Source organism: Lepisosteus platostomus, chromosome 24, assembly GCF_059453375.1.
Source record: "Lepisosteus platostomus isolate fLepPlt1 chromosome 24, fLepPlt1.hap1, whole genome shotgun sequence".
Taxonomy (NCBI): domain Eukaryota; kingdom Metazoa; phylum Chordata; class Actinopteri; order Semionotiformes; family Lepisosteidae; genus Lepisosteus; species Lepisosteus platostomus.
In genome coordinates this window covers 6,815,096-6,841,667 of record NC_142634.1, presented here as the reverse complement: position 1 = coordinate 6,841,667, position 26,572 = coordinate 6,815,096, and the positions used below count along the sequence as shown (strand labels likewise).

General features: G+C 41.1%; 1 protein-coding gene across 7 annotated transcripts in view; it reads left to right on the top strand.

Moving 5' to 3' along the window:
• The window catches only part of fbrsl1 (fibrosin-like 1), a 299,572-nt gene that overhangs the window by 62,732 nt on the left and 210,268 nt on the right, over window positions 1–26,572 (top strand). For all 7 annotated transcript variants that reach the window (XM_088618298.1, XM_088618293.1, XM_088618291.1 and 4 more), the window contains exon 2: window positions 6,357–6,557. In XM_088618298.1, the coding sequence (XP_088474424.1) occupies window positions 6,357–6,557 (201 nt within the window). The remainder of the gene's footprint in view (window positions 1–6,356; window positions 6,558–26,572) is intronic.

The window sequence follows — 26,572 nt, the reverse complement described above, 5'->3', positions numbered from 1 at the left end:
TGAACAATCTGCTAGCTGAAACTTGTTTCTCCAATGGTTCGTCTTGCGCAACAACTATTTTAGAGCGAATTTTGTTTCTGTTAAAAAATTAGTGACTCTCAAGCTGTAGCTGTGATGAGCACAGTGGGTGAAGTGGTTTCTGTAATGGATATAAAGCATATGTTGTGTTTTTCCCCCCAAACTCTCTCACAAATGTGTGCCCATTCCAAAGGCATTTCCGAGCTGCTACAACACTTCCAAAGTGGTAGCAGCTCCTGACCCTGTACACAGGGGTTTATTGGTAAGAAGGTACAGTCACTTACCGCAAAACCGATTCTTGTCTGGCCACTCTCTGAATGTTCTTAACAGCCACAAGAAACAACTTGTCAAAGTAATAAGCCTTTTTTTCACACTGCCTGTGTTTGGAGCAGACCAACCTGATGTTCTCAGCAGTGAAGACAGCAGTATGTAGGTGGAGTGAGGAAATACTCTGTGGAGCTTGCAAGAAGCTTCCTGGTTCCGTGGGTGGAAAGTTCACAGTCCATATTGGTCTCCCAGATAAAATGAACTGGAAGCTAAGAGCGGGTTTTGCATCTTTTACTTCAGGCAGTTTTGATATAGAACTTTGTACTTAAAACTGTTACTGCATCTGTGTGAAACATATGATACAGATACAATCCTAGAATTTAGTTATGTTATATTCTTTAAATTTGTCTTCTAGCCTTAAATAGTGTATGGAAGATATTGGAATGTTTTTAAAAAATATTTTAGCTTTCTACAAAACAGTAATAGAAACATGAAGCTACAGCAAAGGGATATAAACGAGATTGAGAGAAGGCTACAATCGCAGGAAAAGATTTTAATTTGAGTTTCTCATGGGCTCTAATGACTTAAGCAGTGGCTGGCTGACAGTTGTTCTTCTTAATCAAGGCCCGTTAGTTGAATGGGTAAAAGCATTTCTGAATTAGCACAGCACATGTTCTCTGTGAGGTTAGACCTCCCAGCTACAGCTTGCAGAAACCTTGATCTTGAGTCTTGGCATCAGCAGAATAAAGAAGTTTGGCATTGTTTCTGCAGCGCCGTCTCTTGGGGTCTGAACTACAGCGGGTGTCCCCCTGCAACTGAACATCATTAATTGTGAATGGCACTGTTGCCGTGGTCTTCAGCCTTTTTAACGCGGTTCCATACAAGCTTGCAACTGCCTGCTGGCGCTTGTCTTTGACTGTGGCCTCTTTCATGCTTCGCTCATGATGCCAGATCTCACTCGTTCTCTCTCTCTCTCTCCCCCCCCCCCCTGTTTTTTTTTTAAGTCCCCTAAATCGGTTAGACTGGGAGGTGTGCACACACTGATCACCCCGTCTCAGATTTCCTGAGTACTTGTCAAAGCCATTAAAGAGATTTAGAGTGCAGTTTATTGTTGTGCTGGGCCATTCCATTGTCGCTATGTTCTTTTAGTGTTCCCCCTGAGCCCAGGCTGGCCAGATGGTGTTGGGCTGGGACAGTGGCCAAAACTCACAGAGTCAAAACAAAACACAAAAAAAAGAAGAAAAAAAGAGATGTAACAGTTAATTTGCTGGGGTTTAAAGATTAGATAGCGAACCTCTAAGCAGTGGTGGAAAATCCGGTTCTTTGCAAATATGGTTTTAGTTTAACTAAAATGGAGGGGACATGTTTGTCTAAAGAGATATGCTACATCAAAACCTTCTCGCTCCATGGGGGTCAGGTTTTATTGAGGGAGCATGGTATTAAGCTTTAAAATGGGTTTATACAGCTAACAGCCTGTACTCATGTGCTGATTTTGAACACATGCTCAGTCCCAGTCCTCACAAGACAAAGTTGACAATACTCGCGCTTTTATTTTTCGTTTTTAAGAGCATGCCCATTTTACATGTTTTATGTTTTTCACAACTGTGTCACCGAGTATTTTGTTCAGTATCAGGTGTGTTTACTTCAATTGAGAAAAAAGAAATGATTCGTTTTTGATCAGCACTTTTCACAGAGCTTCTGCTAGAGTCTTGTTTTTTAATGCCGATACATATTATAGTTATTATAATAATCCATATTATACATATCAATATGTCAATACATATTATAGTTATAATTAACATATTATAGTTAATTTGGCTGTATCCCTTCACATCGCCTGGAAACTAAGGGTTTATACTGCTGCAAAGTTTAACACTTATTTAAAATCCCAAGCATGGGAATTGATACCAACATGGGGATGTTGAGCAAAGTGCTCGCATAGAAATTAAATCTCAGCCCAGCGAATGATTTATTTAATCAATGTCAATTTCACTACAGTAGGGTTTACATAATAGCAGCTGAACAAGGAGCCACAAATATCTAAATTGGAAAATATTCTCAAATATTTTCAGAACACTGTACAAACTTATGTTTTTTGAGATAGACACTCATTGTGAACATTTGCACTATAAAGAAGCCTGTTTTGAGTGCTGCCTGTCAAAGAGGAGCCGGGCTTTATAAAATATTTAACAGAGCGGCGTAACATGCAGCTTCAGGCAGCTCGTTTGAGCTCCCCGCATACTTTGACAGATCTGAAGACAGATCAAATACAGGCTACAGACGGGGAAAAAGACAGCTTTTCACGTTTTCATGCAAGTGTGTGACAGACCTCAGCGTGGAAGAAAAAGCTGATATATCTGTGTCAAGAAGAACTTTTGATCCATGAAGGCTGAGATGGGTGAGCACCAGCATCTCGTGCCTGATGAGTCGCTGATGCTCTTGGGGAAGAAGGGATCGCAGAGCACAGAAGATACTGATACCCCCATGAGTCTGGATAAGCAGTCCGAGTACCTCTGCCTCCTCTTCCTTGTTCCCCAGTAGAGGAAGAATTCCCACATCCAGAACCTCATTAGCTTCTGACTTATTGTATTGAAAGCAATATACCCACCCTCACTTGTTGATTTTACTGAGATCTTTTTATTTCTCTTGGAAATGTTAAGCACCTTTGATGCAAGCATGTTTTCATATTCTAATGTGTGCAGGGTTTTATCTTGTTTTATTTGCAGTTAGCAGTAGTGTGTTTTTGAGCAAATCTTGGCCTACATGAAAGATTGCTTTTGGACATTCTGTCTTTACCAAGCTAAGAGCAGTCCACTTCAACTGCATTTCTGTCTCCTGAATCAAAATAAAAGGCCTTGGTCAGCTCTTTTGTTCATGGATGCCTTTTCATGAATGTTTCAAGTAAAAGACTGACAGTCTAAAAGACTGTTAAGGATCTTTCATGAACAGTAAAAACTGAGCTTCCAATTTAAAAATATAGATCCATAAACTATCAGTCTGCGCACTAAAAATAATTACTTGATTGACCTTTTAATGCATAAAGCAGCTATTTCTTTATTATTTAAAGATGCCCTGCCAGCATTTTCTCAGCCTCTGATGATGGATGAAAACTGATCAGCAGCTAAGCTCTTTGAATCTCTTTAATAATTACTACCAACCGAAAGACAAGACACTTTTCAAAAATGTGATAGTGGCACGGGCAAAGAGATTGCTTTCCATCAGACAACAGTGTTCCAAGAAGTGTGTCTGGACATGGCTCTCAGGCATTGAAACATTTTTTTGAAAGCTGCTTAATAATGATCCTGTTTATGATTTATGAATGTTTGCGAAATAGGCCCTTTCAGTATGACAGTCGCGTGACAGCGTACAATTGTCTTTTTAATGACTACAAGAGGCTTTTGAAGTTTGAATGAGCATACTTCAGGATTTAAAGTGTGAAATATGCTTCATGTGGGGAAGATTTTTATTATTATCCATTGCCTTTACTCCTGAATAGCAAAATGTCTTTTGCAGGGTAATCTGGAACTGCAACAATGAGCTCTGTACTGTTGCTATGGCAATGCACATAGGTTAGACCAGATGAAACATTTCTGCTGTTATAGCCCGTACCTACAGAACAGACACAAATCCACTCCACTGTCTCAAGAAAGCTAAATATAACCACTTGCATCAACCTCTTCTACTGCCCCTTTGTTTGCAGATTTGACAAACAGTAGTTCAAGTTTCTTTAAATACTGCACTCTGTGTGTAATCAGGCTAGGAAGGGTTTTGTTTTCCTTGTAAGCAAACTGAAGGTTTGTTGAGACATATGGAAGTAATTCAGTTTTTATTGTTAGTTCCACATGCATACGTTTACTGCACAGTCTTATGGTGGCAAAAAGATGCAAAGATGTATTTGTTTAAATTGACATTCTCTAAGTTCTTCATGAAATGTTGGCCAGCAGTGCTGTCTAAATGAATGCTTCACAGTCTGCACAAGTGTTGAACAGAACTGTCTGTTTTGCTTGGGGACAGGATGGGACATTAGGTCAGTGTTACAAATGAGAAAAGGCCATTCAGCCCATCTAGTCTATTATGAACTTGGTTATCAGCCATTTCTTGACTATATGTATCAAGTATAAGTATTATGTGTTGATGTCAGCCAAATATTTGCAAGAGTAGGTTTAAAAAGACTGCCTTGAAGGCTACCAGTCTAGTACTAATCGATTCCAAAAGTAATATAAAAACTGTGTGTTGATCAGAAATGTGTGGTTTGACAGGCAGAGGGAGGTGGGTTTTAGTATGTATATTAAGTTTATTGACACTACCTTTCTCTCACCAGGCTTAGGAACATTGTTAGTGCCATTACCTACTAAAACCCAGGGAAGTTGGCACCTGGAGGAAATTTCTTGTGTGTTTTTATCCTATGTAATGTTCAATTCTTAAAAGATGTTTACAATGGGATTAAGTGAAAAACATAAGAGGTGACGTGGGTTCTCTGTTGATTTGACCAGAAATACAAATCAATCACTCAGTCTCAACAGCTGAGATACCTGTCTATGAATTGCTCAGTTATGAACTTTAGTTAGGAGTTATGAAGCTTTACTTAAACATTCATTTCACAAAGGTGGGACAAGAAAAATCTGTTTTACTGTTGTATATGCCTGTTTGGTCCATATGAACCAACTTTTAAAAATATTTATATTGAGTCCTCTGTGAGGGATTGCTTTAAAATGACTGTAGTAATTTAGCCCATTGACTAAAGACCAGATGCTTAAATTTTAACTCATTGCCCTGTGTTGAAGTAATGTATGTCTGTCCAAGCAGTAGTGTGAGTCACGGCCATCATTACAACAAAATAGGAGCTGGTCTCCTTTCTGATTGTGAAAAGTCCTTGTAATGATGGACTTTGTTGCTTACTCCCTAATTTATGGATCTTACTGTATACAATGTTTACTCCTGTTTAGCAAAGACTGCTGGCATAGCACAAATATAGTCAGACGCTGGATCTAACTTGCTGTGCAAGACATACTTTCAGGCCCTCAAACGAGAGTCACCTGTTGCTTTAAACAAACGGCAAATTCATTTCGAATATGCTGATGTCACCAAGTGGAGTGATGACACTGCAGACTCATATGAAATGAGTCCTGTTTACAGTAAGAAGAACTAAGAAACTACAGTATCATTGTGCTGTATTTGAATTGTTTTTGTGTATCCACTGCAGTTTTCTTAAAAAGCATAAAGCCTTCCTTTGGATAACCATAATTGCATACCGGAAATTCCTACAGATCTTCTGTGGCTAATATTTTCCATATTAATCTTGTGTGTAACCTAAGCAGGGTTGTTTAATATTTCTGTGTTGTGGGGATTGTGCTCAGAGAGTAATATTTTAAACAAAAGAAGATGTTTTACTTAATACATAAGCAAGACAGCTGATGGAGAGAAAGCTAGAACAACTTAATCCAAGTGCTTTAGGGGTCTAAACATTATCCTTGGGCTCAGCAGAGAGATCTGAGATGAAGAGACAGTTTTTTTATTTTGCTGTGTTGACAGAATTAAACAAACATGCTTACTTCTTAGGTTCAGTGTAATTGGAGATAACTGCTGCGAACTAATGCCTGGAAGTGGGAAAAACATTGACTTCTTATTGAGTTTTATTTTAAGGACCATCATCAAGATTCAAGCCAGGGTCATGTGATTCCTGAGGCATGGCGCACAAGTGGCTAAGCGCCTCTGAGAGAGGCCGAGTGTAGGATTACTCTGCCAGGGCTCTCTCGGCTCTCAGCGACACAGCGCCCCCTGTGGCCTCCTGGGTGCTTGCAGGCACGCGGTGCTGTTGGCGAGAGACCTGTTGCTGGACCTGTTAAAAGGCGATTAGCTGGAAGGCGGGACGAATCAGAGGAGCCTACCTGCACGTCCTCATTCTCCCCCACGTGTGGTCAGGGGGTTCATAGCCGCAAGCCGAGACACAAAAACCACACCATCAACTATTGCAATATGGTGTGGGTATAACAAAGATAGTGGCAATTCTTACTAGGTTGGTTTCCTAATTGTTCTGTTTGTGTTTCTTCCCCGTCTTCTAAAACCTGTAGAAGGATGTGACGCTGAAGCCGCAGGAGCGGAGAGAGAAGTGGGAGAGACAGGTCGGGAAGAGGAGGAGGGAGGTGGAGAATGGCAAGGCGGCGGACCTCGCCGAAAACGGTTACGACAACGACGGAGGGAGCTCGGAGCGTGAGCGGGACCGGGGGAAGGATCGGGCGAAGAAGCGAATATTGCTGAAGAAAAGCAAACAGGTCTGTTCTGAGGACATTACGTCCTTGCCTGACATTCTCATTGTGGAGCTGCAGTTCCTCATCTCTACGTTAGTTTACTTTTCCAAAGGACATGGTAATGCAAGTCCTACAGAATATATATAATTTCAGGATACGGGCATCCATAAACTGCAATTATTGCCATTAGGAGCTTTGTAGAACCTCGGGTCTGACCTTAATCCCAACAATTACAGACCTCGAGAGGGATCCGTGGTTTAGTCTGGGGCAGTAACTGATTCACAGTGGCTCAATGACAAATGTTTACTTGTGCTGAAAAGTTGCACCTCCATTGGGGATTATTTTGGAAGCTGTAAAATCGATATTTCACTATTTGGGACACATGTGGAATATGTAGCCTCCTCAGACTTCTGGAGAGTAGCATGGATACTTTTGACATCTCTAAACCGCGCTATAAGATGTTGACGGTTTTTATGTTTTTTCACCTTGTCCATAAAACAAGAAATTGTCATATTTAGCAGAGTCAACTTCACTTGCCATTTGGCAAAGCTGGTTATTAATTAACAGTACTAAAATCTTTTAAGTGTTTACCACTCTTTGAGCTTCAGGTTGTTTTGTTTTTATAGTTCCAAAGTTTCTTAACAGGTATTATGACCGTGCTTTCCAATAGGTTCACAATGGAAATCTATATTTGAAATGTTTCTCCTTTAGATTTTGTTTGCTTGAAAATACATACATAGCTTGAATCATGGTTTGTATAATCGCCTGCAGCCCTTGTTAAAAATATCTAGTCTGCATGTCCTGTTAAGAACGCAGACGCTGTATCTGTGTCGCCCACCCAACTCAACTATTTCATCTTAATTCTGCTCTGTGTAACTTGTCTGTAAAGCAGGAAGTTTGGAGGAAACCACTCAGGAAGCAAAGTGTATTTAAAAAAAAACTGCTGAAGAAGATGAACCGCTTTGTGGAAAAACTTCAATTTTTGCGAGTGGGAGTCTTGCATCTTTGGAAGTTTTAGGATTGTTTTGAAGCCCCCCAAGCAAATATTTTAGAGAACTGTGGGATTCTCGCAAAGGTTAAGTGGATGTTGCATGAGATTCAGATGGTAGTACTGTAAGACAGCATTACAGCAGTTATTACAGCATTGCGGATGGTATTACACAGTCAGTCCCAGTTGGACATGTTGGGAGGCACTGACTAGCTGTTTTTCTGGATGTTATATGATCAATTTTGAGTTTAACTGAGAACCTTAGTGTTGCTTTGTGTCCTCGCCACACAGGCTTTGTCTCGCTGTTCCTGGGCCAGCTTTATCTAATCATAAAATGTAAAAAAATATGATGATATCATTGATTTTAATGTTAAAAGAGGTGCTTTTAGCTGTTTTTATTCATGAGTATAGATTAATATTTTCTTCTGCATTTCTTGAATGAGATGTTTTCAGGCTTTATTGGGGAATTGGACTGTGCTGACTCCTTCCTGCCTGTAACAGTTCCTGTACAGTAGTTGCGAAACCCACAATACAACCCATTTTTTAAAAAAAAAAAACTTAAATAAAAACAGCAGTACTTGTCGCATAAATGGCTTTATGGGTTTATGTTGCCAGCGCATTAACTCGGCAATGGGTCATGATATTGTATTTGTGAAGGGGTAGACATATGCGTGTCAGCCTTGAGCAGTTTGGTTTATGCTGCGTTTATTATTTTATTTGGGCTGTTTTCATTTATGGACAAAATAGAATTACAGTAATAAGTTTATGTAAATGCAGCCTTCTTCCCCGCAGTAGTAGGAGGCCTTCTTAACAAAGCGTGTTCCTCAGAGGAGGAAAAAGATCAATTTAAACATGTACCAGAGGGATGCCTGTGCAGATGGAGCATTAATGATGTCATTTGCTCCCTGATTTAAGGTCTAGGCTTGAGACGGAGACTGCTTGATTCACCCGATGTAAGCATTAACTTAGGAAGAAGGCCCAGCAGCAGAAAGGCTGTGTCAGGTTATCCATCACCCCACAGTCCCCCGCAAGGAAGGGAAATTTGTACCTAGTCATCTTATCAGCTCATTTAAACCTGGCTCCTGCTCATGTCCAGGAATTCAATGCATATAAAACACCATTTCGTCCATCTTGCAGATTGAACCGAGTCAGGTGAATTTTATCTCTGGTTGACATGTCCTTGGCTGAAGAGAATGTGTATATATATCTAAATGTGTGTGCGTTTATATATATATTCTATATACACATACAATACTCTGTGTGGGTGGGCTATTGCTCTGAGGCCAGCTCTAGGTGAAATGGTATTCTGATATCATTTAAGCAGAAGAATAGGGTGACTGAGGTAACTTGCAGGTAGCGTGGTTTTATTAACACTGTCATTATGGAAGAATCCTTGGAAAGAAAAGCCTGCATTTAGGGATTTTTAGGTTGTTTCTTTTCTTAATTCCCATTATTTTGCCACATCTGCACATTAAGATGCATGATGTGGAAATGGTCATGCTTCAGGACCAAAACCCACAATACAGATTTTTTTTTTCTTTCGGTAGTTTTACAGAAATACAGAACACATCACCCTCACGTCATCTTTTGGGGAATTTCTGGCAAATATGCCAACTTTCCTCACCTTGTTCTCAGATTCAGAATTTTTATTATTGTTGTATGTGTTCGGCATTAGGGAGAAGTTATACATATCTTGATTTAACTCTGCTCCTGTCCTGTAGTGCGTGTCCAGAAATTCATTCAGACTGGTTACTTATTTGGGATCTGCACACCTGTGGAAGGAATTATTGTTTATTGACCTTAACATTTTACTTAGTGATTCCTGTTTGCTCTGGAAGCAGTATCCTGAGACCATCAAGGGAAAGAATCAGCACAGCCTTTGACTTAACTGCGAGATGGTCTTTGAAGGATTGGCCTCTTTTTCAATGCGAGTTCTGAACAGTACTAGCAGGAGCTTACTCTATAATAAGAGTTAACTATTCTATGCGTTTATGTAAAGTGTAAGCAATAATGTATACTATCGTGTCCCCATCACCTTCTCCTCACAGAAGATCTAGTAAAGCATTGAGGAACTTTCCATCAGCTGTAATAACAAGTAACTTCAGGGAGTGTTGATTCTGCAAGCCCAGAGTGGAACGTAACCAGGACATCGTGTTAATGCCCCTGTTCATGCAAACAGTGTCATTGGCTCTTTAATGATCGAGCAGTCAGGACCTTCGTCTCATAAAAGGATGGTGCCATCTAATGAAGGGTGTCATTGTGACCCTAATCACCAAATTAGAGTTCTGGTTTGTGATTGTTTTGGTCCAGGGAAAAGAGAGACACATCATCGAGCAAGCTGGTTTCCCTTGAAGGCGTCTCGTTCCAATACCAAGCAGGCCCCGTCTTGCTTAGCTTCTGAGATCAGTGGAGGTCAGGCTTCCATTCTCAGCTTGTAGAGACGATCTCCTAAAATATAATGAGCAGCATGACTTGTTTTCCTCCCTCACTGCTTTCAGTACAAGCACGGTCCACTTCATTAGCTGGCTGGCGTCTTTCCGATATGATGTGTGACCCTGTCTGATGCTCTGACCAGCTGTGGCACTTTTCCGTAGGTTTTCCATGGTCAGTTGTAAGGCCGGGAAAGCTGTGCTCACTGGTGTGTAACTGGCCTCAAAATAAACCCACTGACTGGATCCAATTACAGCTCCAGGGAGGCGCATGGCCCTGTATCACAGTCTCTCTCGGAACGAGCACTGGAGCTCATCGTCAGTTTTCAGTCTTAGAGATTCATTTCTGGCCAGGAAATGTCTGTAGCACGCATTTAAAGGCCTCTCTGACTCTGTGAATGTAAAATCAAAGCCTTGTGGTGTAAGTTTTTATCCACTCAAGTGCTTTCAAAAGCGTTCAGACACCCTGCCAGTGTTAATTAAGGAATAAAAAAATCAACCACCTCTGTACCTTAACCTAGTGAGCACACATTGCTCCCAAAGGTCATTTAAGTTAAACAGTTTTATGCTTGATTTATGCTTATTTTTCGCAACACGTGGCACCACATGTGGATTGTTGTTCAGTCAAAGTTCTGAATAGGAGACTGACATGGAGGGTGACGACAAAACATTTTTTGATCATTATCTGTCGTTTCTTTCTGCGAGGTGTCTGGCTCTGTGGAGTTTGGCCTCCAGTTCTGTGCTGCTGAGCTCCGTCAAAAGTGTGATTCATTCCATTTGTGGAAGAATCGGAGCCGTTCACGTTTTGAATGGAACCTGCCTGGAGAGCTCTGCATCCAGTGAGATTAGGAATAGAATGCAAAGAATGCACAGGCTCTCTCAGCCCGGTGAATAGAGTCTGGGAGCAAGGAGGGAGTAGCAGGAACTCAGCTGCATTTCACCCTGCTGGGGACCCAACCCAGTGCCATGTGAGACCTGATGAACTCTTCAGTTCCGCTGTGTCCTCGGTGACGTCTGCTATTGTCTTTTGCACTCCCAGCCAGAGCCTCCAAAGCTTCTCTGTTTGTCGGTTTGCGCTACTGTGATGTACAGAAATATTGAAGGGATTATGTTGATGTGACATATCTGGAAATGTTTTAAGAGCTAAGCTTGGAGGAAAATCAGATTAGCCCGTACAAAACTGTAAGGTGGTGCAGAGTTCAGTCACAGAAAGCTGCTGTAAACTGTGATATGAATAAACCGAGGTCCTAGACCTTAGGGATGGAGCAGCTAGGAAAGAGTTTTAACAAACAGGCCACCAGTGTGGGTTTATCCTTAAGTGATACTACTAGGCATGGCAGTGTGTTGTGTACAGAATCCTTTGGTGTTTGCGAATTTGTCAACAAAGGAAAAAAAAAACGGATGGAAGGGCACTGTTGAATTGCATGTCATCCATTAAAAATGAGTAAGTGAATATCAGTGTGTTGAAATGTGTTGGCTCTAATTGTCCTGTACCACACAACGGAATGCTTGGCTTTGAGACCCGATGTGTTTGTTGTCTTTCAAGCTTACAGTGCAACCACAGGAATGCTAATAAATGAACATTTCAATCTCCTTCCTTTTAACTGCCTCTTGTGGAAGAACTGCTGTTTGGCGTTAATGAGGTGCATTTGGAGAGGCATTCACAACCACAGATTAATCACCGTTAACCTGGGAGGCTTGGAATGTTTTTGAACAGCCGAATGTTCAAAAAGCACATTAGTGGGTAGGTTTTGCTTCATTTAAATCAGGAAGCCGAAAAGCCCATTAATGAGGGTATCAGTGCACACTGTGTCTCAGCCGCAGAGGGCTCTCTCTAACTTAAGATTCATCCCAGGTAACTGTGTTCAGCAATTCGTGCTAGTTTGCATATCTGAATGTTACAAGGAGATGTTCCAGGGTCAGAACTCCTAGAAAATACATACATTAACATTTATAGAATGCCCCCAGGGACAGGTCTAGCCTGTGCTGAGTTGAAGTTGTTAAAGTCTATGATATTCAGCAACCAAAGTACAACATAGCAAGGAGGTCTCAGTTTCTTTTTTATGTATAGTACAAAGCCATGTCCTGCAGTCAGGAATTAATATTTTAATGGGGACCCAGCTGTCGGAACAATTGCATCGCAGCAATCAGTCTTTTTTGTGGTGAAGTCTTTTAACCACAGGAAATGGTAGCAATTTTGTTCTTCAGAGAAAAAAAGAACTAAAGAGAAGATGCACACAGAAAAAAGTAATGTCTTTCTTTAAAAATTTCTGTATGCATTGTGGTGTTGACTCAGTTTCAAGTAACTGTCATCTACTGATTCTTATCTCATTATCACAGTTTTGCAACATGAAAAAAATGTGTGATCTCTAGAGACTCCGTGTTACGACTGAAAACAAAAATGGATTTTATTACGAAGAGCTGAGAGGAAAAACACAGCAAACGTAGAACTCAGTTTAAAACCAGGCACTCCCTGATCTGCGTTGACAAAATGACTAAGTGGCCTGATCTAACCACATGCGTGCTCTATCTTTCTGCCCTTCAGTGATAAATCTGCTAACACTTGCACCCCTCCCACTCTTGAATCCTTTTTTCTTCCAACAGACAAAAAACAAATTTGTTCAGTTTTTGAATAAAGAAAAGCTTGCCTTTGGCACTTTTCCATCTCCGGTGAGATTTGTGGATTTCGTTTCTCATCTTGAGCATTTGCTTTGGCTTGATTCAGGAGAATAGCGGCTCGAGGATCCATACCTGTCTCACCCTGAGGGAAGAAAAATGGACCCGGAATTTTCCGCGTGGACCTCTGATTACTTGGATCTCCGAGTTGCTGAAACCTCAAGCACTTGCCCTTGGTCATTTGGCTTTGCAAGCCCGGCTGGTTGCCTTGAGAGGTGTCTGCAGCCGAGGCGTTTAAAATGTAAATGATATTGTACTGCATAAACCACTCGGATCTCGGAACATGCGAGTGCTTAACCTCCATTCATCAGAGTCCTCGGCCAGCTCCGCTGGGACCTTTCAGGGCACATTAAGGAAATGCTTATGTCACCATTATTTTGCAGTACAAAGCAGCCCTCCTGGGCTATAGCAGTACCCTGCGTTTCTGGAGATCAGTACTATGAGAATAAAAAAACAAATCAGGCATTGGACAACCTCTGCCCTTGGTAGCTTAGTGAAGTGAATATTTTGGGATACAGTAATTTTTGCTTAATTTAAAAATATGTAAAATATTTGTCAGGAACACTTGCCAGGATTCTTGCCGTGATCTGTTTGCATTATTAAGCCTCCGGGTCTTTTTTATTTTTAACCTTGTACTTGAGAACAATTAAGGGAAGGGAACATTGAATTACTGAGGTTACAAGATGTGTTCTTATGTAATTTCTAATTCGTTAATCAGGTCGTTCAAGGCCTACTTCTGAGCAGCAGGGCTGTGTTGGCAGAGTGGCTCTGGGACACACAGTGACTAATTGAGATTTCAATATCTCTTATTTAGTATTGACTGCAGCTGCAGCCCAGCCACACAAAACTGGATTGTAGTGACATTATGAAAGGGGGAAAATGTCACTCGTTTTATTGTAGGCATGGCTGCTTAAACTGTAGATCTTAAGCTTTAGATTTTAAGTTACAAATGCATTTGCTCAGCTGTGGATAACATAGACTTAAGATGTGATTATGGGCCAAAGATATCTGAGTTACACCAAATCCAAAAAGCCCTTGAAAAGCTGTTAGTTTTGAGCTTTGAGGGAGACTGGAAATCTCATTTGGCTGTTTCTGTGCAGAACTACATCTACCACAATTCTCTGCTTGCTGGATAAAGTTTTCTTTCCACCTAATGCAGTCGTTTTCTGTGAAGATAGATTTCCAGTGGACGTAAAGCTTGCTTCTATGTTGTTGTCTTGTAGCACATAAGACAACACAAGCGGCTTAAAATAGGAATCGGCATTTCTCTTAGTTTAAAAATGAAGTTTATAATTTAGTAATTGAATGCAGGTGCTTCTGTGATAAAGAAAGGGGAGTGTCCATGAAATTGTAAGGTTTGTCATGCTTTTGGTTAAGATTTTCATTTTCGTGCTCAGTATTTTTAACATACTTTGTGCTTTAATATCTAAATAGTCGATTATTTTCCCAGCTGTCTAATGGCTCTCTTAGCATAGTGCTTTCAGTACTGCGTGCAGCCTTTCAATATAATGTATTTGTTTGCTATGTTAACAAACAAAAGGAAATATCACACCTGAAGAAGGCTTCACAGTCGAAACATGTTTTCTCTCTTCTCTTTTCAGCATAAAATAAACCTGTTACCTGTTCCTTTCCAAAAGGAAATATGATTAATATTTTGTAAGTTTAGGGATAGAAGAAGAAAATATAAACCTCATCCCCTGGAAGCTAACAGAAAAGCAGTTTTCTTATTCATTAATTTGACTAATGCCTTTACTGTAGGTGTTCAGATGGCAATTTTACTGGAGCAGTCTGAGTGAGGACCCTTCTCAAAGGTACAATAGCAGTGCCTCAGTGTCCAGACCACTGTTCCACTCTGGTGTACTGGTTGTTTACTCAAATGCTGAGAATGGAATGGCTGACATAAACAAGATGCATGGGACCTACCTGTAAACAGCCCTTATTTAAAAAAAAATGTTGTAAAGCAAAGGCAGCTTAGTCTAGGATGGCAGGTTCGTTGAATGTTGAAGGGCGGGTGTGTGGCTTTTAGTGTAATTTAAAATGTTCCCCAATCAGCATTGCAGATTTCTTATGTAAATAAACACCAAACAAGCAAATAACTGTGCCACTAATTGAACTGGCAGTTCTGGATATTTTCTTGTTTCCCACAACGTAAGTAATCCATCCGCTCTTCATGAAGTTTACTCAATCCAGACAGCAGTGAGACTAAAAACGTAGTGGAGGGCCGTTTTTAAAATACCTTTCCCTTTGTTTCTCATTCTCCTTTTATTATCAGCCCTCACCCATACAGCACCTGAGGATGAGTTTTGTCACATGCTGCACTCGTATTTTGTCCCCTTACATGGCTTCGTTAACACATTCTGGTTTGCAACCGATTGTTTTTTGCCGGTTTAACGTGTTTGCTTAAGGTGGGGCATTTGTTTTCCTCCGGCTCCTAAGAGAAGCTTTGGAAGCTGTCAATCAAAGAGAGAGTCTGTGGCACTTCTGACGCCAGGGACTCGCAGTTCCAGTGTGAAACAAGAGCCCGCTTTGACCACATGAACTCTTTTGTATTCCCCCTGTCTGTTTTGACAGGCCCACTTAACAGTAAGTAAACAGTCAGGCTTGTGTTCACACCCCAGTCAAGAGGCCCACACATGCTTTTCAACACAGACCTTACACACACACACTCACATGCGCGCACAGATTGAACTGTACCAGAGTTTCTCGAATGTTTGTGTTGTTGTAGTTTTTGGTTCCTTAAGAATTCATTTAGAAATGATTTATTTTAGAATTCCTCTTTTTTTCTCCTTTCAAGCAGACAGAATGGTACATACATGCACACAGACACACTGACTTCAGCCTGCTAGAGGACTCTCTACCGAGCCTTTTGTCAAACATACAGATTCCTGGTACAAGATTAGTGTTCTCAGTGACCTGGACAATTGCCCTGAAACTATGGCATTAAGGGAGTGATCTAAATAAAATCAGTGTTTTTCATTTCCTCTGACACTGGCCTAAACATGTTTTTGTTTGAACACCTAGAATTTCCTGTTTGTATGGCATATCCTGTAAAAGGTGTGCTTTGAAATTCTGATGATGTGTTTTCTCAGTGCCACGAAGGAAAACTATTAAAAAACGGTTTATAGTGTATTATGGCTTAATTCTGTAATTTGTATCCCTCTGAACGGAAACTCAGTTAGTCTTCGTCTTTTCACTTCTTCATTTGCCTTTTCAGTCCAGACATCTGGCTGTATTTTGTAGTGTGGCTTGTGGGTCAGATCTGCATTTGTGCAAATAAGCTAATGTAAATCAAGAGCACCTGCACTGATATTATTTCCTAATGTGAGCAAGAGACAGGTTTGACAAACTTAAATTCAGCATTTCGTATTATAGGTGTGATTGAAACAGATGAGATTTTATCGGCCTCGGATCTCGTCTTATCAGACTAGGCTAAGATAGGAATTCTGTGATGCAAGACTGCCCCCTGCTGCAGACGAGCGCGGGTGCAGGTGAGGTGGGGGAGGGGGGCTGGCTACACGTGGATCTCCGATATTAACTCTTTGTTGGGGTTCGGCCAACAGTGTCCACTGGGTGGCAGTGTTCTTTTGAGAAACACTGACTAGCATTCTACATCTTCCCTGTAAGTGGAGTTTTTGATATCTTAGTTTAAGAAAACAGCAAGTACAGCAAGTAGAGATGGAGGATAACCTCTGCTTTCTGCAGACTATGGAAAATAATGCTTGCTTAATGAAGTAGGAATTAAATTCTGTATATGTATCTAGGCATCAATTTTCTCAAGATTTCAAATTCCATTTGTTACATTGGTAGTTCTTATTTTGTTGGAGTTGAAGTTCTTATTTTGCATTCATTTAAGCGGAAATCCAGAATACTATACAAAAGCATTGAAAATCTAGTGAATTACTCAAGATGTTATTGTCTAGATTACAATAACGTTGGGAGTAGAGACCGTTTTTCAGAATGACTTCATTCTCACTGCAAAAGCTGCGCAAGCTAGGAATCGCTAGACTACACACTTGTCCTTAAAAAGGAAAAAGGCTTGGAACGTATTTTTTAACGTGGCAAAGCTAATGCATGAGCTTTTAAAATCATGTTATAAAAGACCTGCAGATAAGCATGTGCAGACTTTGTGCTGTTGCGAGATGAAGATGGGATCTTGCATTACGCAGAGAACTGGTCATAATTTGAGGGAATGTGTAACCTGGCACCTCTTTACAAAACGTCATTGTGAGTTAATCAGGCACAGTGGGCCAGAAGCGGCCATTGTTTCTTAGATTTACCTCATCTTAGACCTTGTTTCTAGTATTCGATAGTAAGCGGCAAGAGTGCATGTATTACATGAATGCCACATTGTATGTTAATAAAGCAGAAACAACAATGGCTTGTCTTTCCAAGCACGGCCTCTAGCAGTCATTTATGCCTTTCTTCCCCCTGTAACATACTAGTCCTCTGTGGCCCTGCATCCACACTGAGCTGTGAGACAGTAACCATTCATGAAGGACTCAGAGTTTATTTCAGTGTGACCCAAATGAAAGTGCTGAGCTTTGGCAAAACCCTCAGCTTTCCAGACGAGTGCCGTTTTTAATGAGTGTAACTCCAGGGGCCACATTCAGCCTCCAATTCAATAAAAAAAACAAGAAGCCATCTAAGCCACTCTGACTAAGCTGATTAGATTTGGAGAATGAGGCCCTGTGAAAAGTCTGCATGGGTGTGCAAGGTTAATGTGCACATTCAGTAGCTCAGAAATACATGACAGACCTTAACAGTGCATATGAAAGACACAGATGGTTTGGCTCATCTGTGCTTCTGCAAAGTGTTTAACATCTCTGTGCAGTAAGTTGAAACTTGCTTAGTTTCGCAAATGGTGTTCTTGTTCTGTTTACCTCTTGTGTTAAAAAGCACCTGCAGCTGCCTGAGCTCTGCTGATCAGGTTGTGCACTGAGCACCAGGCTGTATGTCTGAATGCATTCTCAGCAAATAAATCATTTTGAAATGGTCACTTGCCTCCGGCCTAATTAAAGATTTACCGGGTTCCTGGAAAATGAGCAGTCCTTAGAATTGCATTTTCCTCATCCGCTGTCAGGATCCTCAAGACTTATTTAAATGTCGGAGCAACACTGACACTTGTACTTATTATCTTATTCAAAACTACCTTTCCATCTGGAAAGATGGCTAATTCCATGTGCTGTTGATGTATTAAATATACTGCATACAGCATGTACCAGTTAACAGGTGGGGCTTAACTCTAGCCTTTTCAGTTCTGAATTTCTTTCCAAACTAATTCCCAATTCCTGTTCCTTTTTTACATTCACAACATGGGAATTGGTTTGAAGAGGGAAATGCGATTGCCAAACTGGAATTGACTCCCAATCCAGAATGCAAATGCTTTCCTCTCACTTGTTCCAGTGGAAGCCCACCTTCGGTGCTTGTGTTTGCAACCGCAGTCAGTAAATAGCTTTTCAATGCACTGCAAGATCTTTTGGAAACACTTATGGTCACCTGGAAGTTTCCACTAAGTGAGCTGGGAACTGCATATGTGCTGCTCTTTACTGTTCCATGAGCTGAGAAATGGAATTGAGCTGGTCTCAGCCTTGTTTGCCCATTTTGTCCCAGTTGTGCCATTCCAGGTGAATGCCAGCACACTTTCTTTCCATAAGATGAGTAGTGCCATTAGAATTCCCCTTGGGAATCCCACCAAGAAGAATTATGCCATCTTTTTTCCTGGACAGAATTAGATATAGTGCCTCGCCTACTACAGCACAAGCCCGCAGCTCCATACCCGTCTCTCTTGTCTCTTTTGTGTTGGAATCTTGAGCTCAGCCCAGGCTACTGGAGCCGAGGAGGAGGATAGTGTGTCAGAGGATCTGTGCCAGCAGAATCTCGCTTGTACCATCTTATAAAACATTCATTGAAAGCGTACATGAACACTGGATCTGTTTCTGCGCTAAACCCCACTCTGCTTCACATCAGCCGAGGAGCAGATCACGAGAGAGTGTTCGCCATCCTGATTCCCCCCCCCCCAGCCCTTGCAGGGCTGCTCTTTTCTGATGCAGAAGGATTAGTGTGTTTTGCGAGCATAAAATACCCCAATCGCAAATTGTAAATGGCACCCTGTGTGCAAGGCGATTTAATACAGCTCAGTGTATGTCATGCACCAATGAGCTCGGGGCCCATAATGAGGTTTAAGAGCGGCCAGGCAGATCTCACAGGGTGCAGCTTTGCTGCGGGTCAGCTGGCCTCACGGCACATACATCACAGAATGCCCCCCCCCCCCCCCGCACGCACACACTCCGCGCCCAACGGTGAGGCATTAAATATTTGTGGTGTTTACGCTCAGCTGTAATGTTGTTATTCCGGTCAGCAGGCTGGCCTCTTGTTCACGCTGAGAGAGCTTTCTGTGGAGGCTACACAGCGCCACAGAGAGGGCCTGGACAGAACAAGAGCCTGCTGTGAGGTCACAGAGTGGGAAGCCACAGAAGGAGTTCTTAACCCAGCCCGTTCTCTGCTCGAGGCTTTAATCCCCACTTTATTTAAAGGTGCTTAAGCAATTACATTATACCTACCTGAATTGGCTTAGTGAAAAGGAAGTGATATAAATTCCAACAATTGTACCTACATAGGATGGTGCCCTTTCAGGCTTTGAAACTAATACTGTATCAGGTGGAAGTAAATCATTATAAGGAGCATTTTGTCAGAGTTGCGTGTGAATGTTAGAAAATGACTGCAGTATGTGCTTTAAGAGAAACATCCCGCCTTTAACAACCCATCAACAGCAGCCATATCACCTCATCTGAAGGACGGCACATTTTGTACAGAACTGTGTTCCCATCGGTAGACTGGGGCATTAGGACCCATACAGTCCTCAAGACCCCTGTGCTTCCCAGTGAGTGCCCCCTGCTGGTCCCACCAACACCTGTTTCAGCAGCAACCTTAGTTTTTCCCAGGAGGTCTCCCATCCAGGTACTGACTAGGCTCACACCTGCTGAGCTTCAGTGGGCAGGGTAATATATCTGCTGGGAGTCTGTGGCATGCCATGCTGTCTAACGCACAACTTTAACATGAATATGCTATGCTTTACATTTACTATTAATTAAAATATTATAAATATAAACCATAAATATCTATAAATAGTCTATATATATAAACGTATGTTATTAATTGGTATTATAGTATGTCAATAACCTAATCATCCTGCTCTGCTCAAAGCTGTATATTCAATACTAATTGTTGATTGAGAACTGATAGCTCCCTGTGGTAAATACAATAGGAAGAAATATCTTAATGGGATGAGCCTCCACAGTTCGATTAGCAGTCCAGAACCTTTTGTTTTGACACGTGGAATGGGAAAATTTGACAGTCCTTTGTACACCTTCACCCCTCTTTCCACATTCCAGGTGTCCTTCTGAGATTCTTCACTGCGCGGAGGTGTGCTGGTATCCTGGGGCAGGGAATTTGACAGAGAATATTCTCAAATGAAATGCTGGTCTTTTCGAAAGCACTGGGGGTCGGTCCGCTTCCTGTACAAATTACAGTGACCTGACTTGCCTGGCAAACTCTCGGAGGGACTGATTAATGATAATTGGAGCAGAGTCAAAAGCAGAGAAGTGTCACTAAACAGATTTGGTTCAGTTAATTGTAGACTTCTCGGGATGCTAGAGAAACACTTAGCTGCTGGCTGACAATGTCGCTTTAATTGGACTCCTTGAATGAACATAATTAGGCTGATTGCTGGGAGATAAGACAAAGGTTTTACAAGTGCTAGTTAGCTGTCAGTGCTAAGCACCGCAGTTAAGTCTTTTTTTTTCTTTGATACACTAACTTCTCCTTCTTTTGTAGATGAGGAGAGATTTTGTTTTGTCCTTGAGTCATTTACACAGTGGGAGAGGAAGGGGTTCTGGTTGTAAACTGTAGATGATTCTGTTTTTCAGTTGCAACAAGCCCTTCTGGGAAGCACAGGGGTCTTGAGCTACTGTGTAGATTGCAGTATGATCCTCTGTTTGTTCCAGTCCGCCTGAATCCAATTTACTGAGCTCTTATTGTCTAACTGGAAGCAGCTCCAACTTGGGGACCTTGTATGTTACTCAGGCCTGGGCCAGATCGGCTTGTCGTCTCAGTGGTGTGCTCTTCTGTTTTGAAGAATCTGCGGCGTTTGTAGTTTGTGGTTGCTTAACTGTCTTTTTGGAAGCGGACCAGATCCCAGGTCTCAAGTGGCGAAGGTGAGGAGGGGAGGGGACACCTTACCCCCCCCCCCAGAGTGCCTGACTGCTTCAAAGAGAACCAAGTCAGAAAGAAAAATAACAATGAATTTGATCGGCACTTCAATAGAGGTTAAACATTCCCAGCTGTTTCCAGCTTCTAAAAAAAACCCACGCAGCAAAAAAAAAAAGAAAAGCAACTAAGATAAGGTGCCTGACTTTTGTTACAAACCAAACTCTGGGTACAAATTGAAAGATTTCAATTTTTACATTGGCTAGATTACTGTGCATTTTAATGATTTTATGTGAGGACCATTTCTTGTATATAATATTATCCTTATTTATCGGGTATAAATACGTAGTTCATATGCCAGATAAAACTTTAAAACATGTCTGTTGTGGAATATTTATGTGATTACCATATATTCTGATCCTTTGTTAAGCTTCAAAAAATAAAAACTGATCAATGACTTTCAATCAGTGTAAATCCAGGGGATATCAGAACATTGTAGGCAATTATTTTTGCCCAGTGCCTTACTTGAATACTGACTTCATTGGAAATGGATCTATCCTTTACTAACTGTACAAGCTGAGCTTGGCTGAAAGCATGAGATTTGGATTGGAAGAACAGAATATAGCAATGAGGTCATCATAGCAGAAAACATGCTTTGTCACACATGCAAAAAAACAGGAGTCTCAGATCGTGGTTTATTTTAGTGTATATAAACGATTAAAAGTACAGGAAGAGAACTTGGAAGCATGCTTGCTACCAAGGTATTTTTTTTTTGCTAGTAGCTTATTGATCGGAGATTCTCATCCTACATGGAGGGGATAGATACAGTCAAAGTGTATTTTTGTGGGTGAATTTCAGTGCTTCTCAATGCATGTCAAATAATACAGTAGCTGGGCCACAACAGTTATTAAAAGGCACTGTTGCAGATCCAGGAGACAGACTATTATGTTGCCCTGTAGCAACCGAGCACCATATCTCAAACTGAAAAGGGCACCATGGCCATTAACAGTGAATGTCAGAGAATAAGTAGGGAAAGAGTGGTTTGCAGTTACAAGCTGAAAGTCATTAGTTGATTAAGGACATTTGTTGTACAACCTGGTCTACAGTATATGCTAAGTATCGAATTAAACTAAGATTTTACAGTATGCACTTGTAGTTTTGATGAGTCTCTCGTAGTTATTTGTTTTGATGCTCAGCATGTCTACCTGTGCGTCGGAGAAATGCTGGGAAGATTCATGCTGAATCTCCTTAATCGATTTTTTCAACTATCTTAATAGTGTTTTTATGTATGAAGTTGTGTTGTACACAGTTAGCTGTGCTCACTCATGAAATCTTTAAAAGTACTTTAAATATTTATTCTAGTGTTTCTTAAGTTCATTAAAGCTTGGGTGGTGAAGGGTGAATAAGATATATTTATTAATTAAGAATAAGATAATTAAAATATTAACATGATTTTGTGAGGCAGTGGAAATCTGGACTAGTAAAACAAACAGTAGGATTAATTCTGTTAATTCTCTTTACATGCTTTTATTTCACTTATAACTATTAACTATTATAGGACTAAGGACAAAGGGTAGTGCTACTCTTTGTCCTTAGTCCTGAACAAAGTTCTGGATATTTGTCATCTTGAACTGCTTTGTATTAATCAGAAGATTATGTTATTAAGTTATTAAGGAACTTGTGATATCGGTTAATATTATACCATAGATTAGATATGGAATCAGAACGTTTTTTGAACAGCTCTTAGAGCTTCGGTTTGAATTTCAGTGCATGTTGTTTTATTACTTGAGGACAGCTTACCTGATTATTAACTGGCTATCTAAAATTGCCTTACAATACCAGTGGCATGTTTTTAATGCACTGTAGAGGTGTTTAATAGTCTTATTTTTTCCAGGTATGCTTCAATTGATAGTGCTACTGGTTTTTGAAATATTTATTTGTGTATACAAACCCGTTAACAAAATTACACTGCTAACAACATTAAGCAAAAGGCACTTAACATCAGTCGTGCACAGCAAATTGTATTTGTGTTTCCTTTGGAGTTCTCATCTGTCCTTAAAGCAATGATGTTGTGTGTAGAATGTTGTATAACAGACAGCAGTATGGAATAGTGGTCAGGACCCTAGATTCTGACTGGAAGGTGTTGAGTTTAAACTCCATGTGTGACTCTGGTGATGTTCCCTTGAGTAATAAGGTACTTTGCTCACATTGAGCCACGAAATGCCCATGCTGTTTAGATGGATCTCCAGGTCATCATTGCAATGTACTCAACTGACTCACTGTAAATCATTACTTTATTATTTAATTAGTTATAAATTCCTGGTAACATAAAAAAGGAATGAAGGAGAAGACTGAGATGTGATTAAATGCTTAAACGAGTTTATTACTGTGCTTATAGATATGTTTAATATTGCATCATTTGTTCCTTTAGATGTCATTGCGTTTCGCGGAACAGCTTCTCTGTGTAAATGAGGGCCCATAATCTGCAGCAGTTCTTGTATCTGTGGTGTAGGCTTGTATAAACACTGCACAACCCTGGCGCTATCTAATCTCAGTTCTTGCGCCAGATACTGGATGGCCACCTTTGTAGCAGCATTTCACACTCCCAGATGCGTTTCATTTCACATCAACAGCAGAAAGAAAAGCAGCTGCTGGCTCCTCCTCCTCTGTCGGCCATTTTTACGTCAGCACAACCTTTTGCATCACCACTGTTGCCAAGTCTTTGAAGTCATTTTGCTGCGAAACTCTGTTGCAGGAGGAAACATTTAATCTTTCGTGTGTCGAGGGACACCTCTTTTTTTCTCATGTACTATAAGATGTTACTGTCAGGTAATCAAGGAATCAATGCATTCCCACAGATAAGTTCATTTTAACAAGAGTGTCATTGTAAGGGGAATTATTCCTCTAAGTTACAAGTATATTTTTTACATCCTCCAAAGCTATACCTGTTAACTTGTGCCCCAAATCACTCCAAAGTAGAGGACTGGCATTGTACTTTTGCTCCAATCTCAGATAAAGTCATTCAGCCAGGGTTTTCCTCCAGTAAAATACTAAGACACACGTTAGGGGCACTGTGATGTTATTCTTTTTAAAAGGAAATGTACTGTATATACACACACCTAGATCCTCTGTGTGTGTATTGGGTCCGTCTGGGGACTTCCAGATGTACAATATAGCTGTAGAGATGTGAGTTCTGTGTGTCTTTCGAGCAAGGATTCAGAGTCTTCTTAATCTCCTTCTCCTCAAATAGCTAAGAAGGGGGAGTCTTCAGCCATCTGAGAAAAAGAGAGAACAGCAGGCAGCGGGCATTATTATCAAAGAGCCTCCTCACACCTCAGACAGCTAAGCTTGACCCATGAGTGAAAGGAAGACGTCCAGCAGGCAGTGTGTCCTGCTGGGTTTTGTGTGAGTGTTAATGGCACCCTGGATGTGAAGGGCTTTGGCCATTCGAAGCAGGAGAAGCTGTGGGGGCCTGGCAAACGGCATTCAGGTGCGCAGTGAGCCGTGAACAATCCAAACCTTCCAGCGTCCAGGGATTTGCCCTCCCTGTCTGGAGACTAGTCTGGTGTTGGGAAGTTTTCTGCTCGAATTAGGGAGGTCGCGGTGGTGGCCGCAAAGGGAGGGGGTCAGCGGCTTGTCTTTCTCCATTGTGTCAGCTTGAGGGGCGAGCGTCTTCGCAAGTTCGGCAAGGGAACAAACTTCTCTGCACACCCCTCTGCCATCTGTTAACACTCAAGCGCAGATAGCTTAGGTGCGGTTTAAGGCCGCTTGTCTTTTTATGGCTTCTGATTACCGCCAGTCCGAAAGCAGAAGTAGGTAGCCTCCGTTTAGTGTTAAGGCCATACACATTGCCGCGTTATTAACACCTTGAGAAGGAAAAGTCCTGTGTATGAAGATATTGTTCTTGCAGTAGCTGTTAGATTTCTCCCAGCCATTCACGTACTGTTGTAATTAAGTATTGTCCCCTCTGCAGTGCTCAATGTGACAAACAGTTTTGTTGTGTATGATTGTGCTTTCGGTACGTGTGGAGGTGCAAAATAATGTAGACCTACACCTGATTCGAGGTAACAAAAGTGCGGAAATGAATGCTGCCATCCGTTATTCATTTAGACGCACTGCGGGGGTTCTAGATTTTAATTGTAGTTAAATGTTAAAAGTGGGCTAGTGTATCCTTTAGGCCTAAACTCTAATTTAAAAATGCGCTCGTGTAAGAATCAAGCCTGTCTTTGTGGCGAGATGCCGTCAGGGCAGTGAGCAGCAATTCTGGAAAGCAATTACTCATTATTTATAGATTGTGTGCCTACCACATTCGATATCAGAGTTACTGGATAATGGCCGTTATCTATGATGGAGGAAGGCAAGACACCATCTTAAAGAAGAAGATGAAAACCCAAAGCTGACGTTGGAACTAGGACAGAAAAAGCTTTGTACCTGTGGTAGAGTTAAAAAAGAAATTCGATGGAGGTCTTTAAATACATTAATGAGTTTCCATTGTTTCATGTGAGGCTATTTTGCTTCAGTTTTGTGGGGGTACTTAACGTGTGTGAAGTCATAGTACAGATTCTTTTAGTGATATCATAACCAGCCCCAGCAATGTGTTTATTATTACTGTTTTAGGCAGTTCCTTTTTAGAAAGGAAGGATGACTAATATCAAGTCCACAGATTAACGATATTTATGTGCTTTGGTGTCTAATGGCTGATGGAGTGATAGGAAATACTGCTCACTTAGCAAGATTAGTCAGTTCTTTAATGCCCTCCAGCCTCCTTTATGAGTGGCCATAAATGCTGTAGAGGTGGACTGCTAGTATCCGATTGATTAGTGCTAGGGGTAAAATCACTTTATTCCATGCTCTTGTGGATTGTTAAGAGAGATGTTATTGCAGGAGCCTTTTATGAATGCTTTTGTGCATGTGAAATTGCCCTGTGAAATGGCAGCAGATCCATTTACTAGTGTGCAAGGCATGAAGGCACACTCACTGCCTTCCTGACGGCAGGGGAGAGGAGAGACCGAGTTTGACGAGGGTGGCCTGCTGATGTGGCGGAAGATGTCCGATCCGTCGCGTGTTCCGTAATTCAACAAACATCCTGTTCCCCACCAGTGCAGCTGTATTGAATCCGACCTTTATGAGCAGTAATTGTATAAAATGCACAGCTTAGGTAACATACCCTTCCATGGTAGAGATAAATAGTACAGATAAAAAAAAAATCCCTGACAAATCGCACCATGAAATTGTACTTGCTGGCAGGTTATCAACCTTACGTTTGAGGCATTGTTTCGAGCATTTTCATGAATTTGCTGTCAGTACTGTGTGTTCACTTCTGAATTAAGCCTGTGGAATTCAATTGTTGTATCATGTCAGGCCTAAGCATTTATTTATTTATTTTATCGCCACCATTATTTTTGGAAAGGGATTTCTTTTTGCAGGCACCTTTTCTCAGGGTGTCGGCACCCTGAACTGAGATAAAGAACACCTCTAGACACTTATGCGTCTCTGTCTTCTCTTTTGCAGAGAACTGGTGAGGAACTGTCAGCAGTTCTGTCACAGGCACAGTCTGTTCCGAGCCCGTCTCATTTATTTTCAGCTACTTTTTTATCTTGGTATAGTGTGTTGCTGTCGCACCTCTAGCGAGAAGCAAGCTCTTGTTCACATGTTTTCATTATCCTAATATCATTGCCATAATTTCTGCTTCTGTTAAAAAAATGGATTATTCTTTTTATTTTCTTATCTCAAAAGAAATG